The sequence below is a fragment of the Hylobates moloch genome, unplaced genomic scaffold (genome assembly GCF_009828535.3).
Source record: "Hylobates moloch isolate HMO894 unplaced genomic scaffold, HMol_V3 SCAFFOLD_18, whole genome shotgun sequence".
In the NCBI taxonomy this organism is placed as follows: domain Eukaryota; kingdom Metazoa; phylum Chordata; class Mammalia; order Primates; family Hylobatidae; genus Hylobates; species Hylobates moloch.
The window spans coordinates 51,961,962-51,980,669 of NW_026652293.1; the positions used below are offsets into that span (position 1 = coordinate 51,961,962).

The window sequence follows — 18,708 nt, forward strand, 5'->3', positions numbered from 1 at the left end:
GCTCAATTTTCACAGAGCAGCCAAAAAGGATGAATTTAGAGCTGAGAGGCAATAAGCTGATAACTAGCACAGGTTTGTTTGTAAAATTCTCACACAAGCATTTAGGTGACTTCAGTTATTTCCACCATACAGTGGGCATTCTGTTTGAATATTGTCAGTTATTTTGGTTCATTGTAAGAGCAGAAACTATTTTTTTAATTCATGAATTCCGGTGTTTGTTAGAAATTTCTGTGGCCTAAATCAAAACCACAATGAGATACCATCTCATGCAAGTCAGAATAGTGATTATTAAAAAGTCAAGAAACAATAGATGCTGGAGAGGCTGTGGAGAAATAAGAATGCTTTTACACTGTTGGTGGGAATGTAAATTAGTTCAACCATTGTGGAAGAAAGTGTGGTGATTCCTCAAGGATCTAGAACCAGAAATATCATTTGACCCAGCAATCCAATTACTGGGTATATACCTAAAAAACATAAATCATTCTACTATAAAGACACATGCACACATATGTTTATTGCAACACTATTTACAATAGCGAAGAAATGGAACCTATCTAAATGCCCATTAATGATAGACTGGATAAAGAAAATGTGGGTACATAGACATCATGAAATACTATGCAGCCATAAAAAGGAATGGGATCATGTCTTTTGCAGGGACATAGATGAAGCTATAAGCCATCATCCTCAGCAAACTAACACAGGAACAGAAAACCACATACCACATGTTCTCACTCATAAGTGGGAGCTGAACAATGAGAACACATGGACACAGGAAGGGCAACAACACACACCAGGGCCAGTTGGGGATTGGGATGTGACAGGAGGGAGAGCATTAGGACAAACAGCTAATGCATGCAAGGCTTAAAACCTAGATGACGGGTTGAAAGGTGCAGCAAACCACCATGGCACATGTACGCCTACGTAACAAACCTACACGTTCTGCACTTGTATCCCAGAATGTAAAGTAAAATTTAAAAAAAGAAAAAACAGAAAGAAAAAAGGAAATTTTTGTTGCCTATTCTGACTGTATGCTAAGTGCTAAAGCATAACCCTCTGAGTGGGCAGTGCAACTCCGTGGTTGAGCAGACTCTGCAGTGGAGTGCTTGGGTCTGAATGTGATTCTGCCATGTACTGGTTGTGTGATGGTCAGCAGTTATTTACTCTGCGCCTCTGTTTCCTCATCTATAAAATGGGAAAGATAATAGTACTTAACTCATTAGCTTATTGTGAAGATTAAGTAAGCTAACATAGGTATCTCCAACTTAACAGCAGTAATCGATTTCTGAAAATCAGACCTCTGGATAAAAACCTGGATCTTATTTTATATTATTTTAAAGGAAGAAAAATGTGAATGTGTAACAAATCAGCCATTCCTACCCTCCAGGCAATTTCTTAAATTGCAACTAAACACAAAAAAATTTCTATATATACATAAACTCACATTGACATGTTAAATGCACGAGACATCACTTCTTGATCACTAAATAACACTAACATTAATGCAGGAACTTTGTGTTTAATATGCAGGAACATGTTTTCCATTGAACCACTGCAATCATTTTTTTTTAACTTTGCTTCCTTCTCTACAACTTTCTCCAATGCATTCCCAACTTTATTTGGAACTCCTTGTTCCAATTTACATTTAGCCCTAGGCAAAAGCAAGTGTTAGCTATGAAAGAGCAAAAAATAGGTTCCAGATCAGGACACAGTGGCAACGAAAGGATCACACTGAGCAGGATGGTGAGAGCTTCTGGGCATCAGCAGCATCCTAAAGTGCACCTCTTTTTATTTTTTCAAGAGTAAGGGTCTCACTCTGTCACCCAGGCTGGAATGCAGTAGTGCAGTCATGGCTCACTGCAGCCTTGAACTCTTGGACTAAAGCGATCCTTCCATCTCAGCCTTGGAGAAGCCAGGATTACAGGCTGAAGCCACCATACTTGCCATCTTGGCTCACTGCAACCTTTGCCCTTCCCCGCTCACCTCCCTGCCCCTCTGGGTTCAAGCAATTCTCACCTCAGCCTCCTGAGTAGCTGAGTAGCTGGGACTACAGGTGCGCACCACCATGGCTGGCGAATTTTTGTATTTTTAGTAGAGACGGGATTTCACCATGTTGTCCAGTCTGGTCTCTTAACTCCTGGCCTCAGGTGATCCTCCCGCCTCTGCCTCCCAACGGGCTGGAATTACAGGCATGAGTCACCACGCCCGGTCAATAACTGCACTTTTTAAAGGTTTATACTGGAATCTCATCTCTTACCAACTGTATTCAAAATGTCTTTTTTTTTCTGCACAATTTTTTTTTGTTGGTGGTGGTGGTGGTGAATTTTGTTTGTTTGTTTTTGAGACAGAGTTTCGCTCTGTCGCCCAGGCTGGAGTGCAGAGTAGCGATCTCGGCTCACTGCAACTTCCGCCTCCAAGGTTCAAGCGATTCTCCTGCTTCAGCCTCCCGCGTAACTGGGACTACAGGCACTCGCCACTGCGTCCGGCTAATTTGTGTATTTTTAGTAGAGATGGGGTTTCACCATGTTGGCCAGGCTGTTCTCAAACTCCTGGACTCAAGTGATCAGCTTATCTCAGCCTCCCAAAGTGCTGGGATTACAGGTGTGAGCCACCGCACCCGGCGAGACCCCCTCTCTCTCTTAAAAAACAAAAAAATTAAAAACCAAATTTAAAAATGTTGTATTGAGTTTTTAGGATGTGAATATATATTTATTTCCTACGTAAACATCTGCCGGAATATGTCAAGATGAGGATTCTTGTTTTTGTTTTTGAATTATGGGTATCAAAACCTATGAATCTCCTTAAGAGGGGAAAGGGAAAACGCTAAGTTTGGGGAAAGCCTTTAGAACAAGTCTAGCCAGTAAAGGTTTGCTGCATTATCCATCTGAGTCATTAACCTTGTCAACAGTTACATTCTGTCACTCATTCATTGATTCATTCATCCCTTCCAAAAATATTTTTGGAAAATTCACTTCAGGCCAATTTCTGTTGCTAACCTTGAGGGGACATGGTAAATGAAATACGTTCCCCTCCTGCAAGGAGCCAACATTTTAGGGGGGAAAATGAAGGCCGACTGTGGTAGGTGCTTCGATGGAACTAGGAGCTGAGAGCTGGTGACAGCAGCTAACTTCAGAGAAAAGCTGGCCCGGGTGGGAGGCAGGATCCTCGCGCGGATAGCGAGGTATTCGCACCCTCGGACTGCACCGCGCAGTCGGGCGCCAGAAACCCTCCAGGCCCCAGCCGGGTCCGAGGGAGCAGGGTGCGGCTGGATTCCATAACACCCGCCCCAGGGAAAGAAGGTGAATCTATTCGGTGTGCAAGAAAGGTCTCGCGTGTTATCTTGGGCGGGGGGATGATACGATCGTATTCTAATTATCGATCCCCAGTGGATCTGTCCCGCGTCCTAGCTGCTGCTGCGTTCAGTGGGCACGTAAGAGACACCTGAGGAGGACACTAAACCAACATTAAGGCAGCAGACAAGGGAAGCCGCCGAGGCGAGGAAATCAAAGTGGACCGCGCGGGGCTGGGGCCGCACAGGGGCGGCGAACCAGGGCACAGGCGAGCTAGCGGAGGAGTCGGCTGAGGCCATTCAGCCGCTGATTTTCGTCCTGGAACCGACTTCGCGTAAACACACCGGGCTATTGAGAGCTCTCTCCAAGTCACATTCTGAGGCTCCGGCCCGGAACTCCGGGCTAGACGACCCCGCCCCGGAACCTTGTGTCACCGGCACTAAATGCAGAAGTTCCTCTGGTTGCCACCGGACGCAACTGTCAGGTGACGCTTCCGGCGCGGAAAAATGGCAGCCGCCGCTCCGGACTCACGTGTGAGTGAGGAAGAAAATCTGAAAAAGACCCCAAAGAAGAAGATAAAAATGGTAACCGGAGCCGTAGCGTCGGTGCTGGAAGACGAGGTCACAGACACTTCTGATAGCGAAGGTAGTGTGGTAGGGCTGAGCTTTGGTGTCTGGGAGGAAAGGCGGGGCTGAGTTCGTGTCAAGCAGCGCTTGCGACTTCATTTGCTGCTAGCCACCTGGGTTTTATCTTGGCACCACTTCAGAGGGGCGACTTTGGCTTAGTGAGGAGGCTTGGGGAAGTCGTGTTCAGAGAAGTAACGCTGTCAACTGTAATTTTGAGTTTCCACATTCTTTTACTAGGTATTTTCAGGGTCACCATTATTAATTATAATAAAATGGGTGAAACACCTGCAACTACCGAGAAACTTACAGTAGCAAAGGGTGAAAGGAAGAGGGTACTTGAAAACAGGAGAATGGGTCTCATAGGGTGTAAGAAGCAAAAGGTTAAAAGGTAAGAGGAAGAAGGGGGTGTACTTGACTTTTCTTGTGCGGTAGATGTGTGCGTGTTTTAGAGACTAAATAATAGTGAATGAAAGAAGAGGTTGGTGGTTAAGGTCGACTAAAAACTGGTAGCGTTTGATAACTATGTCTCTCCGAGACGCTTGATAATAAAAGGAAGGAAGGATGTGTTTTTGAGGCTTTCAACCATGCTGTGTCTGTTGCTCCTCTTTACCATCATTCTTGGCACCAGCTTATTAGGTTACAAGGAATTGCAGGTAATCCTTGACTTCCTACTGCCCAGTTATTGCAACTTTTTACTAGCTGATACCCAAAAAACAGACAGAACTATTCTTTTATAACGTATTTCTAATTATGTCCGCTGTCTGTTTGAGATGATCCAGTGGCTTCCCATCTCAGTGTATAATATCCAAAATCCTTAGGCTGTATGATTTGGGCCAGGTTGTCTGTCATAGGCCAATCTGCCCCTCACAAACCATTAACTGTAATCGTGCCATACCGGTATGCTTGTGTTTAACACCTTAAACATGCTCCCACACCATGGTTTCTTCATTTGTTGCCTCCACTGCCTAGAATAGGTTTCAAATGCTTGGCATGTCCCTCCCTCACCAGCCTCTGATCCAATGCCTTACCAGAGAGACTTATCCCTGACTACCCTATGTAGCGTACCACCACTACTCTTCTTCCTGCCTTCTTTTCTTCACTTTTTGACTTATTGCCCTGCTTTATTTTTTCTCAACCCTGCCCAAACCATTTGATGTATGTATTTGCTGCTTTCCCAATTGGAATATAAGTTCCATAAAAATAGAGCCTACTGTATCCCCAGTTCCTATTGCCTTGTGGGTCCTTCACAGATATTTAAGTAAATGAATGAATTAACCTGGATTTCCAGGACCAAGAAGAAAGTGTCATATGCTACTGCAATTCCTAGGTAATTAGAGTCTTCATCTCCTGCCACATTGTTAAGGAAAGCAAACTATTTGTTGAGCCAAAATTAGAACTTCTGGTTCTGATATTTTTTGAACTCATTAGACTAGTTCAAACAGTATTGTTCAAGAAGGGAAGAGTACTATATTTGGAACAAAATGTCAGTACTACTTACAAATTGGGTTTTTCTTTTTCTTTTTGAGACAGGGTATGCTTTGCCACCCAGGCTAGAGTGCAGTGGCACAAACAGGCCTCACTGCAACCTTGACCTCCTCCCCCACTGCCCCCCAAAGCAATCCTCTTGCTTCACCTCCCCCAAGTAGCTAGGACTACAGGCGCATACCACTGTACCTGGCTAATTTTTTTTTTTTTTTTTGTAGAGATGGGATTTTGCCATGTTGCCCAGACTTGTCTTGAACTCCTAGGTTCAAGTGATCCACTCTTCTCGGCCTCTCAAAGTGCTGAGATTACAGGTGTGAGCCAGCACACCTGGCCAAATTGGATTTTTCTATTCAAGTACTGGATAATTCCAAGTTGGAACTGTTCTGACTTTTCAGCGTATTATTATAAATGCTGATTAGGTTTTAAGGTTCTCTTGCTGTCATAGATCAGCCACATTATGAGTTAAAAAGGTTTTTGGCCAATATGGAAACCTAATTTATCTAATTCAATTCAGTGAACACTTGTTGTGTTCCCTTAGGTTCCAGTCACCCTCTGGGTGTTGAGGATACAAAGGATGAATAAATTTCTGCATTAAAATTTCAGTTTTAGGAAAGATATTAAACATAGGACTGTAATATAGTGTATTAGTATAATTAAAAGGTAGTTTTCAAGATCATGGTTCAATTTTGGAAAGGTAAGGATGGAGACAGAGAAATTCATATCCTCTGGAACCCAGCCTAGGCGTTGCTTACTTATATCTTACATGTATTATTGATAATATACTATGTTATTATATTTTAACATATCTCTCTCCTTATAAAGTTCCCCAAATGTCAAAAGTATGTCTTATTTATTTTCACAGGGTCTTCTTTGCATATTTTAGTATTCAGTAAATTGTTTTGTTGAATAAACGTATAAGGTGGCATACTATCTAGGCTTTAGAAGGATGAATAGTTTTCCTGGCCTGGGAGTATAGAGGGCAGTTTTCTCAGACGTAAAAGCATATACAGTGGCATGCGGTCTCTTAAAATTCATGGCCTATTTCAGACAAAGTAATCTTCTGTTATGGCTCTAGCTGTTCAGAGAAGTGACTAGAAGTAAAACTGGAAACAATGGTTAAAAGTAGATTATAAAGGGCCTTGTGTATTTGTAGGCAGCAGGGAGCTGTTGAGAACTTTTAAGCAAGATGGTGACAGTTGTTTATAAATATTACTGCCAGATGTATGGTAACTGCCAAAGAGTGCCAGGACAGTTTGTAGGCAATTGCAAAACTCTGTGTTAGGATCTGTACTAGGACACAGCAGTGAAGACAGAGCAGGACCCCACTTGAAATATTTTTCAGAAAGGAATTATTCAATTTTCCAAACAGGCAACTTTCATGTAAGCTTGTAGCACCATAGGTTTTGGGCATACTACACTGTTAGGGGAATTGGATAATAACAATAGTTATACTTTTGGAACTTTCCTATGTGCCTGGTTCTGTTCTGAGTTCTTTATATATATCAGCTCAGAGAATTCTGACAACTCTATGAGATAGATGCTACTATTATCCTTATGTTACATTTAAAAAACTGAGGCACAGAGGCTTATAACTTGCTCACTTCTGTGCATAAGCAGATAAGCAAGTTGGTAAATGATACAGCAATTATTGAAGTTTGATTGTAGAGCTTATGCTCTTGACCACTACCTTCGTATGTTTGAGGAATCAGGAGGACATAGATAATTAAAAAAATTATCTGGAAAGTGAAAGTGTGGGGCCTTTGAATCTAAAGAAAGAAAGGATTGGGAACAAGGAGACTTTGGTATGGAGACAAACTTTTCTCCCTCCCACTCAAGATTTCATCACCAAGGGACATTTTTGTGTTCAGATTTCTATAACACTTCCAGTGTTTACAACCAGAGTATTCTTTCCTTCCTTCCTTTCTCCTAAAATCCGTATGTTATTTCTGGAAACAAATTCCCGTGTTCACTCAATTGTGTAAGAGGCACCTGTGATGGTACTACCTTTCAGAGTGACTTTGTGCTAGTTATTTATTATTATCTGCCTCAATTTCCTCATCTACAAAATGAGGATAATAATAATAATGTCTACTTTAGGATTGTTGTAACAATTAAATGAGTTTATATATGGTAAGCATTTAATATTTGGCACATGGTACCCACTCATAAATATTAGTGATGATGATGTCTCTTTTGACCTAAAAAAACTGCTAGTCCCATCTCTTTTTGCCAAATAAGTTTTCCCACCTTTGGTAACGTGGTATTTGTAAGCTGGAACTCTCCCCAGAAAAGAGGTTTGAATTATTCTAGTAACCCTGTAAGGTAGCTGATGGCATTTCTATTTTACAGATAGGAAAAGAAGCTTGGAAATAGTGCTTCCAATATATCATATTGCTTCCTAGTAGAAAACTGTTACCTCCATAGGTGCAAGATGTTATCTGTTATTCCACTCGTTTTACTCCATAATCTAACCATTAGATCATATATTTTTGGTAAAATTTAAGATCAGTGATAATGATGTTGATAACAATTGATTATGTCTGCTTGGTTGTGCCATAGACACATTTTCTTTGCCAAAGCTGCTTTTGTCTCTAAGAAAGACATCGCCATCTACTCCCATCCAAGCTGGAAACACAAGGGTCATCCTTTACTCTTCCTGTTGCTTCCATATCTATTTGGTTTAATTAATCCATTTATCCTGTTGCCACTACTTTAGTTCTTGCCCACATCTCTCTCTCTCTTTCTCTCTCTCTCTCTTTTGAGATGGAGTTTTGCTCTTGTTGCCCAGGCTGGAGTGCAATGGCATGATCTCAGGTCACCCCAACCTCCACCTCCTGGGTTCAAGCGATTCTTCTGCCTCAGCCTCCCAAGTAGCTGGGATTACAGGCATGCACCACCACACCCAGCTAATTTTGTATTTTTAGTAGAGACAGAGTTTCTCCATGTTGGTCAGGCTGGTCTTGAACTCCTGACCTCAGGTGATCCGCCTACCTTGGCCTCCCAAAGTGCTGGGATTACAGGCATGAGCCACTGTGTCCAGCCTTGCCTGCATCTCTTTTGTTTACGTTAGTTCATAGGGTACCTATCTGTTGGGCCTGTCATTGCAGCCTTACTCCCGTCAGTCTTCTAGGCAATTGCTTCTTAAACCATCAATGTTGAAGAACTATTCTGATTTTTGTTTTTTAATCTCCAATCTGTCATAGACAGGTGTTTTTAAAAAAAAAATCAATGAAAAAGAATAACTGGAAACATGACCACATTGTTGGACATCATGGTAATATCAAGTTACTATAAAAGTTTATATAAAAACTTACTCTCAATTTATGAATTTGCAGTTGATTCTAGTTACAGCAATGTTCAGTAAAGTTGCAGGAAACCCTGAATCCCTGAATTAGTGAACCATTGCTTCTAGAGGAAATACAGTTTTAGGCCTCTGTGAGCCTCTGGTCAGAATATTTTTGTCATTTTATCAATACATAACCTTGTCTTATGTGGATTTTTTTGGGGGTTTTTTATTTGTTTGTTTGTTTTTGTTTTTGTTTTTTCTGAAAGAACATCTGGCTCTATTACACAGGCTGCTGGAGTGCAGTGGTGCAATCTTGGCTCACTGCAACCTCTACTTCTTAGGCTCAAGCCATCCTCTCAGCTCAGCCTCTGGATTAGCTGGGACTATAGGCGTGCACTACCCACACCTGGCTAATTTTTGTATTTTTGGAAGAGATAAGGTTTTGCCATGTTGCTCAGGCTGGTCTTGAACTCATGAGCTCAATTGATCTGCCTGCCTTGGCCTCCCAAAGTGCTGGGATTACAGGCATGAACCACTACACCCAGCCTTATGTGTGTTTTTGTTTGAAGACAAAGAAGAGCTCCACTCTCCACTTGAAATGTTTTTCAGAAAGAAAGTGTTTGATTTTCCTTGGCCACATGCGGGGGCACACATCTGTAATCTCAGCACTTTGGAGGCTGAGGTGGGAGGATTGCTTGAGCCCAGGAGTCTGAGACCAGCCTAGGCAACATAGTGAGACCCCGCCACTACAAAAAAAATGGAAAAAACTAGCTGGATATGGTGGTGTGTACCTGTAATCCCAGCTACTTGGGAGGCTGAGGTGGGAGGGTTGCTTGAGCCTGGGAGTTTGAAACTGCAGTGAGCTGTGACTGTGCCACTGTACTCCAGCCTGGGTGACACAGCATGACCCTGTCCCCAAAAATAAAAATTTTAGACTGGGCATGGTCGCTCACACCTGTAATCCCAGCACTTTGGGAGGCCAAGGTGGGCAGATCAGTTAAAGTCAGGAATTTGAGACCAGCCTGGCTAACATGGCAAAACCCATCTCTACCAAAAAAAAAAAAATATACAAAAAATTAGCCCAATGTGGTGGTGCATGCCTGTAGTACCAGCTACTTGTGAGGTTAAGGCATGAGAATCCTTTGAACCTGGGAGGCAGAGGTTGCAGTGGGCTGAGATTGTGCCACTGCACTCCAGCCTGGCTGACAGAGTGAGACTCTGTCTCAAAAATGAATAAATAAATTTTAAAAACAAAACTCTGAGATTAAAGAAAAAGGAAAAAAAAAAAGAGAGAAATCATTGAATTTTCCTTTTTTTTTGAGATGGAGTCTCGTTTTGTTGCCAGGCTGGAGTACAGTGCTGCGATCTCGGTTCACCACAACCTCTGCCTCCCAGGTTCAAGCAATTCTTCTGCCTCAGCCTTCCGAGTAGCTGGGACTACAGGCACGTGCCACCAAGCCCAGCTGATTTTTGTATTTTTAGTAGAGTTGGCCAGGATAGTCTCGATCTCTTGACGTCATGATCCGCCCACCTTGGCCTCCCAAAGTGTTGGGATTACAGGCATGAGCCACCGTGCCCGGCCCCCCACTCCCCACCCCCTTTTTTTTTAAGACAAAGTCTTGGTCTGTTGCCTAGGCTGGAGTGCAGTGGCATAATCAGGGTTCACTGTAGTCTTGACCTCCCGCGCTCAAGCAGTCCTCCCACTTCAGCCTCCTAAGTAGCTAGGACCACAAGTACGTGCCATCATGTCCAGCTAATTTTTCATTTTTTGTAAAGATGGGTCTCACTCTGTTGCCCAGGCTGTTCCCAAACTCCTGGGCTCAAGTGATCCTCCTGCCTCGGCCTCCGGAAGTGTGGGGATTACAGGCATAAGCCACTGCACCCAGCCTTCAATTTTTCAAACAATGAACTTTAATGCAAACTCATAGCACTATACATTTTGGGCATACTATACTGTTAGGGGAAGTGGATAATAATGGTTGTATTTAATATACTTTGTTGATTCATTAACGTTTGAACTCATGGCTAATAACGTGCCTGAACAAAGCTTATTCAACACATATTTTCTCTGAAAGGCACATTGCATCCTTGTGTTTAGGGACACTGCACAACCCGTCAGCATTATGCTTGGGGGCCATTTTAAACATTTCTGTAGCCAAGAAAAAGCACAGAAATGGAAAAAATGTGGCACTAAATAGTCTGTAGGAAGAACACCAGTTTACAATGAGAAAGTTGAAACAAGGCAGAGTGTCTCCTTCAGCCTCAGCTAGGAGTGTGCGTGTAGGGAGACTCCAACCCTTCACTGCTCTAAGCATGTCAGTGAATGACTGTAAAAAAAGTGCCATGAGTATTGATTTGGGGTTACAAATACATTTTACTGAGTTGGTGAATTCTCAAATACAGAATCCACAAATAACAGTGATTGGCTGAATCTCCTTGTGAACTGGCAACAGTCTGCGTACCCAACCTGTGTGATCTGACCACTGCTTGCCTCTCAGGCTCACATCTTGTCATTCCCTAGATGACTAGGGTCATAGCATTCTGAACTAGTTTCTGGAATACAGTCTGCTCTCTGTCTTTCTAGTCGTGCTTATGGTACTCTATTGGCATACTCTTTTTGTTCTTTACTTTGTCTTAACCAGCTTTTCTCTGTCGTTTAGGTTTCAACTTAAATGTCTCCACCACTTTGTCTTTTACAACTTATCCTATCTCTGCAACATAGATAAATAATAAAGGGTCATATATTTTACTTATTATTTTAAAACTATTTTTTCTTATTTTTTTTTTAGAGACAGGGTCTTGGTATGTTGCCCATGCTGGTGTGCAGTGTGGCATGATCATAGCTCACTGTAACCTCCAATTCCCATGCTCAAGCAATCCTCCTGCCTCAGCCTTCTAATAATTGGGACCATAGGTGCACACCACCATGCCTGGTCAAAGAGTCCTTTATTTAATAAAGTTAGTAATATAGGTCTGTTGGTTAAAGATGGGACAATTCTTCTTTCGCTTAACTCAGAATTTGCTATTTAATATAAGAAATTGCTCTTTTCCTCTCATGAAATTAAGTATTTCTGTAAAGGTGACCCATGGAGATGGATTTTCTAGTCAGGTAGTTGTATACATGTGGTCTTGGTTAAACTATTAAGTTATCAAAAACTTTTAGATGGTAGTACTGAGAAACTATAAAGGCAGAGGCTTCACGCCTATGAGGAATCAGTGTGTAAATTATAGATATATTTAAAGAGTACTGGCTTGTTTTATCAGGAAACTGAATCAGACACTTATCTTTGAATTTTAACTGGATTATAAAAATTGATAGGGATGTGCCCTATATTGACATTTGAAAAACTTCCTTTAGTAAGACGCTACTTGAGTTTCATAGAAAACACAGATACAACCCATATGTTGTTTGAATTTTATTTTTCTGGCTTTAATTTCTTTTCACATATTGTATAAGAAAGGTAGAAGAGTGTGCTTTCATGAGAACAAAACTCAAAACTCAAGTGTTGTTTGTTAGACTGCAGAAGTTTCCTCAGTTCCTTGGAGACAGAGACCTTGTCACTGTGATGACAGCTATATCTCAATTTGGCATAGAGCCTGATTCATGGTGTAGTACTTGATATCCATTTATTCATTGAATAAATTGGAAATTTCTCTTAACATGATTTTTTTAGTACTCTTTTCTCCTATACTAGATTATCATGGAGGTAAAATTAGCAATTATATATATCAACTTGAATAATAGCAAAATGACTAAGATTGAATTTTTGGTGAATTGCAGTACTGTCAGTACGATTTGAAATTTGATCATAGTAAAATTGAAGGGGATCATGAATTAGAGATATACAGCAGGTGAATGTGGAAAAAACACCACTCAGTGTGCTTTTCTCTATTTTCTCACTCAACCACTCAACAGCAACAATCATCACAGAAGACTTCTGTGATTAAATATGTATGGATTCCTTCCCACACCCTAAGCAAGTAATCAATTCTGCAGTGGATACCACCTGTTTGCTCTCCAATTCATTTCAACATTATCTACCTTCAGGTAGTGTCAGACCCCACAGACTGAGGGCTCGGCTTCATAAGACTGCCCAAACCCTTCAGATACCAGTCCTAAATCCAGACCTCTGGAACTTCTGACCAACTGACTTAAAATTGGGGTTCCCATAATCTTTGGGTTTGATTAATTTTCTAGAGCAACTCACAGAACTCAGGGAAACACTTAAGTTTATGGGTTTATTATAAAGCATATTACAAAGGATACAGATGAACAGATGCATAAGGTGAAGTATAGGGTGAAGGGGTGTGGAGCTTCCATGCCCTCTCTGGGTGTGCCGTCCTGCAGGAACCTCCAGGAGTTCAGCTATCCAGAAGCTCTCTGAACCCTGGTTTTTTAAAATGTTTTATGGAGACTTCATTACATAAGCATGGTTCATTAAATCATTGAGGTGATCCATTTAACTTTCAGCTTCCCTCCCTTCCCAGAGGTTGGGGAATGGAGCTGAAAGTCCCAAACCTCTAATCCTGTCGTGGTGCATCTGGTGACCAGCCCTGATCCTGAAGCTGCTTTGGGGCTACCAGCCCTCAATCATTAGCATACAAGAAGATACTCCTTTGGAGATTCCAAGGATTTTAGGAGTTGACCAAATAGATATTTCACAGTATCACAGAAGGTAAAGTGCTACAGTCTGCATTTTAAGTAATATATAAATGACAAATGTTATAGAGGGGAGGGTGATGGCCCTACCTGAGTTATTCATGAGCTACTCAGATTTATTGACTTGATACCTTGTTGGAAATTTAGATACAATATATACTCGGTTCTTAAGCTTGTAGTCTTAAAACAAAAAAAAACCCCAAAACAGAAAAACAGTCTCCCTAGTCAGTAAATCACCTCAGGTGAAAAAATGAGAACAGTGGTTGATGATATCAAGTATGATAAAGGGTAAGATGATAGCCCCTACCTCTGACTTATCCTTGAGCTACTCAGTTTTATGGAAGTTAAGATGCAACTGTAACTAGATTCTTAAGCTTGTAGTCTTGGGACAGGGTGCGGGGGAAGCTTCTGTTGTCTGTAAATCAACCCAGGTTAAAAAAAAGAAGCCTCGATTGTTACTTGGGGCTGTGATCTGATTGACTCCTCCCTCACTCCCTCATGGAATGTGCCCATATGACTAAAATAATAAGGAGGATCATTTCAGGTTTCCCAGGCAGCTAAAAAGCCTGAATTGTTCTTGTTACGTATGTGAAAAATGGCCATCTACTTACAACAAAAGACTTGATAACAATTCAGTTTAGAAGGTCCTAGGAGATATCCCTTCATTTTTGATAAACTACAATGCTGTATTTAAGATATAATAACCTAGCAGATAAATGTGCTTTTCATCAAACTGTAGCTTATAGCCTCCTTTATCATTTAAGTTACTTAAAATAGCAAAGGAACATGCCTAAGAAATGAAGTATATCATACTCCTACTTGAGCGGTTTAGCAATTTATAAGACAGGCTCAGGAAACAGACTACTTCCAGAGTCTATCTGTTTTGGCTTGCCCAATAGCACATGTAATCACATCTGACAATGTTTTCCCATGGTAGCACTATCATTTTATTTTTGGTTATTTTTATGGAAACCTGGGATGACTTCATTTTTTTCAAAGGTAACTTTTTTTTTTTGAAGTTTTAAAGCATCAATTTTGAATATTCTAAATTTAGTAATTGGCAGGAAAGACCATGTGGCATGAGCAGAACAGATGATTTACAGCTGAATGGGGAGCATTCAGTTTTAGAGAGCCTTGAATAACTAGGGGGATATGTATACTTAGGTAAAATCAGAATGAGGATGGGGAGTAGACTGTTCAGCTTAACTGAGGCTTGGATAGAAATTTTTTAAATTCAAGCTTTATTAAACTATGTTTTAAAATATTTAATGAGTAGCTACATTAGTTCAGTACACATTAGTCCAAATTGAATCTCTGATACAAAACTTTGTAGTGTCTCACAAGTTGACAGCCCCGTTAGCTTTGCCTTTTTGACTTTGAGCATGTTTTTAACTTTTCTAAGCTTCAGAATCATCACCTGTGTAAATACAATAATAAAAGCAACTCATAGAAATGTTGTGAAATGAGCTGGGTGTGGTGGCTTACTCCTGAATCCCAGCACTTTGGAAGGCTGAGGTGGGATGATCATTTGAGCCCAGGAGTTCAAGACCAGCCTGGACAACATAGTGAGACTTCACCTCTACAAAAAATCAGCTGAGCGTGGTGGTGTGTTCCTATAGTCCCAGCTACTTGGGAGGCTGAAAGGAGAGGATTGCATGAGCCTGGGAGATAGGCTGCAGTGAGCTAAGATTGTGCCACTATACTCCAGCCTGGGTGCCAGAGTAAGACCTTGTCTCAAAAAAAAAAAAAAAAAAAAAAAGAAAAGAAGTGTTGTGAAATGATAATACATAAAAAGTGCTTTATAAATAGTGCCTAGATCTAACTACATGTTAGCTAGTTAGTATTATCATTATTTTACTGTACTTTGGAAAGGCTATAGCACAGACATTGGCCACTCATGAAATAACTAAAAGGTGGCCTGCATGTGATGATTCCCTGGCATACGAGTTATAAACTATAACAAGACTTAGGCAGCACTTTTATAATTGAAGTCACATTTATTTTCCCTCTATTTCTTGACATCAATTTTTAAGCTCTCTTCTCTGTTCCCCAGGTTGTCAGGATCTCTGTCTGTCCTCTGATTACTGATTATCATTTATTTAGTGCCTACTATTGTGCCAGGTCTGTGCTAAGCGCTTTTCATGTGTTATCATATTTAATCATCATAGCAATCCAGTGAAGTAGTTACTGTTTTTATCCCTGTTTTACTGATAAAGAAACTGAGACACAGAAGGGTTAGGTAACTTGCCCAAAACTATGCTATTAGAAAGTACTGGAATAGGAATATAACACCCCAAGTCTAATTCAGTAATCTGAGCTCTTAACCCCTATGCTGTAACTCTCTAGTCATCTAAAGCTTCTCATTTAACACCTCACATGAATTCAAGATTCCCAGTACCAGAGGCATTCCTGCCTTGTTTCTTTCTCCTTCTCTACCACAGCCACATAAAAATTCTCATTGTGTATGTCTGTGAGTGTATGTCTGCATGTGTGTGTGGTGTGTAATCAGCATTTAAGTGGTGCTTACTAAGGGGTAGGCACTCAAAGAACTTTATATATTTTAATTATGAAAACCCAATGAAGTACCATTTTATTCCTATTTTTACAGATGAAGAAACTAAGGCAGAAGACTTAATGTCAGAAAAGCCACTTAGATTAGTGTCTGGAGTTGAAATTGAATCCTGGTAGCCTTACTTCATTGTCCCCTACTAACTGTCCTCAATCATGCTTTTACCAGGAGTTCCGTTTGGCTTAGGGCAAATTTTAAAGGTGTGAAGGAAGTTAAAGGTTAACCAATAGGCTTACCACTTTCAGGTGGTATTTACATTTTAAAAGAAAAACTATAATAGAGAATGCTTTTAAAAGTAAGGACTTAAGATAAGTGCTAAGAGAAAAAATTCCAGCTATTTGGCCTTTTATTGGAAGCACACACCTGGAGTATGAACTTTTAAACTACTTGGTTTTAATCTTGGAATTGATGTGTATTGCATTTCTTAGATCATAAATCACGTTTTTATGAAATCTCAATCTTACTTTCTTTATGCCCAATGTTTACCATCCAATTCTCAAATCTTTTGTTTCAGCCAGTCTCAACTTGGTGTCATTTTATAAATATTTCATCATCTTTAACATTCCTATCCCTTTGGACATGCTGATTTCTTCCGCCTGGAGTGCTAATAATAACATGATTACAATAGTAATTTTGATTTTCATACAGAGCACTGACTCAAATCTAGGATGTTTGGTTCTAGGTTCAGTGATCTTGCCATCTGAGCAAATGGCTTGGGTTATGGAATCTTACTTGCTTGGCTTCCTCTTTTCTTTTGTCATTCAAATTCTTGCATTAAGAAACAATTTGAATATCATCTTTGTAAAACTTTCTCTAAGCCATCCCAGATATCCCTGGTCACCCTTTCCTCGCTGTTTCTCTTTAAGAACACCTACAAGTTCTACTGCAATTTGGCTATGTAATTTATCCACCCTACTAAACTCCTGAGTTCTTCAAGGAGAGAAACCTAGATTTAGATTTTTCCTTTGTCCTTTCTTGGCCATCACTCATAAGTGCTCAGTGAATGTTGAGGGACTGTGAGCCTTCTTAAAACTTTATCCCAGGCTAAGGAAAATGGTTCACTTTCCTGCCAGCAGCTAACCATTCGTATCTGGGGTCAGGGAATAGATGGCAAGTTTGAAAGGGAGCTGGAGGTTTGGGGGAAAAGGCAGCAGGAGATAAGAAATGCCTTATGACTACCTCAGTACATCAGAGGTTTAGCCCTGCTCTGTTCAATATGGTAGCCTCTAGCCACATGTGATTTAAATTTAAGGTAATTAAAGAAAATAAAAATTCAGTTCTTCAGTTGTGCTAGCCACATTCGAAGTGCTAAATAGGCTCTTGTGGCTAGTGGCTACCAAGCAGCTTTAATAGAGAACACTGCCATGATTGGAACTTTTAGTCATTACTTCAATAAGCATCCTTTGTAGTCCTTTAAGTTCCAGATTTTTATAGTAGAATGCAAAATTAATGTTTAAGGCAACACACAGGACTTCAAAGGCATTTTTTACTTGTCTGATGATTTCCGTCTATGCCCTTAGACACCTGGATATATCTGCTTCTGCTGTTACAGATCAGTGAGTGGAAAATTTTTAAAAAACCTCATTTGATTAGGATATAATAATATTTTGAGCCAGTTCTATTTTCTGATTTGCATAGTGATAATCTTTGATATCCTAGAAGTAAATCCTGTTTTTTTAGTATCCTGGGAGACTTCATTACTTTGGCATTTTTAATTTGTTTACATTAAATGTCTTCATTTTCATTGTCAGTGAATGCCTGATTAAAAACTTCTGAGATAGAGCTTCTTTAAGAAAATAATAAAATAAAAACCATGACTTAAGGGAGTTCTTCTGGATTTTTTTTTAATTGGTGGGGTGAGTACAGGTTGTATAAAATGGTGCTATAAACTTTTCATGAATTTATTGTGTGTTCATATTATGCACGTTGTGGTAGTCAAGCGGAGTAAGAAATGCACCAAAGAAAAATAGCCATGGTTTTGAAGTGGAGCATTGGAGTGGGTTACACCATCAGAAAGTGTTTTGGCTTGCTTTGGCTGCCTTTACAGTACCATTGAAAAACATGAAATCTGCAGCAATTTGTGTGTGAATACATCAGGACAAAACACTAGATGTCAGTGTTGCAGTTTTGACATGTTACCAGGAGCTAGTCAAGATTTTTCTGCTTTTAATCGCCAAGATATTTTTTTATTGACCCAAACTTTTAAGCCATCTTGCCTCCTTACATTTAGTTAAATACTTACTACAGGAAGGACTTTTTCTAAGAATTGTTTATTTTGTTATTAGTGTCTGTGTAATGCTACTAACTCTGAAAAGTAAAACATATGCAATATTAAAATAATACAGCTTTCAGCTAACTATATTCTTCAAACTTTGTTTTCCAGTGTACTTTCCTGGGTACACTGGTCCTAGGAGATGCCTCTTGGGGAAACATTTTGTGGCCCTGGAATAAAATAATTCAGTCTTTTATTGAATTGGTTAATAGTGCTGCCAGCTTTTAATTTAGATACCTTTTTTTTAGTGTTATGGGCAATACTAAGATTCTTATATATTAACTATATTTGTATGTTAAAGCCTAGAGACACAAATGTGTTCAGATTTCTTAAATTGACCCAGCGTATAAGATACAGAAAGAGCTTCAAATTAAATGTTTTCATTAATTTTTTTCTCTTAATTAAGAAATATGCAGCTCTATTAGCATGATAGAATTGCAAGTGATTTCTTGTCTTTATAACATTTTCTTTTATACTGTTGGCACTTCATGTTTTAAGATCATGCTTTTAAAAAATGTGA

At 40.1% G+C, this 18,708-nt stretch overlaps 1 protein-coding gene across 1 annotated transcript in view; it reads left to right on the forward strand.

Annotated features, from left to right (window-relative positions):
* The first annotated feature begins 3,795 nt into the window (after window positions 1-3,795).
* The window catches only part of RRP15 (ribosomal RNA processing 15 homolog), a 50,708-nt gene continuing 35,795 nt past the window's right edge, over window positions 3,796-18,708 (forward strand). The window contains exon 1 of the mRNA XM_032136935.2: window positions 3,796-3,935. Within this exon, the coding sequence (XP_031992826.1) occupies window positions 3,797-3,935 (139 nt within the window). The 5' untranslated portion in view covers window position 3,796. The remainder of the gene's footprint in view (window positions 3,936-18,708) is intronic.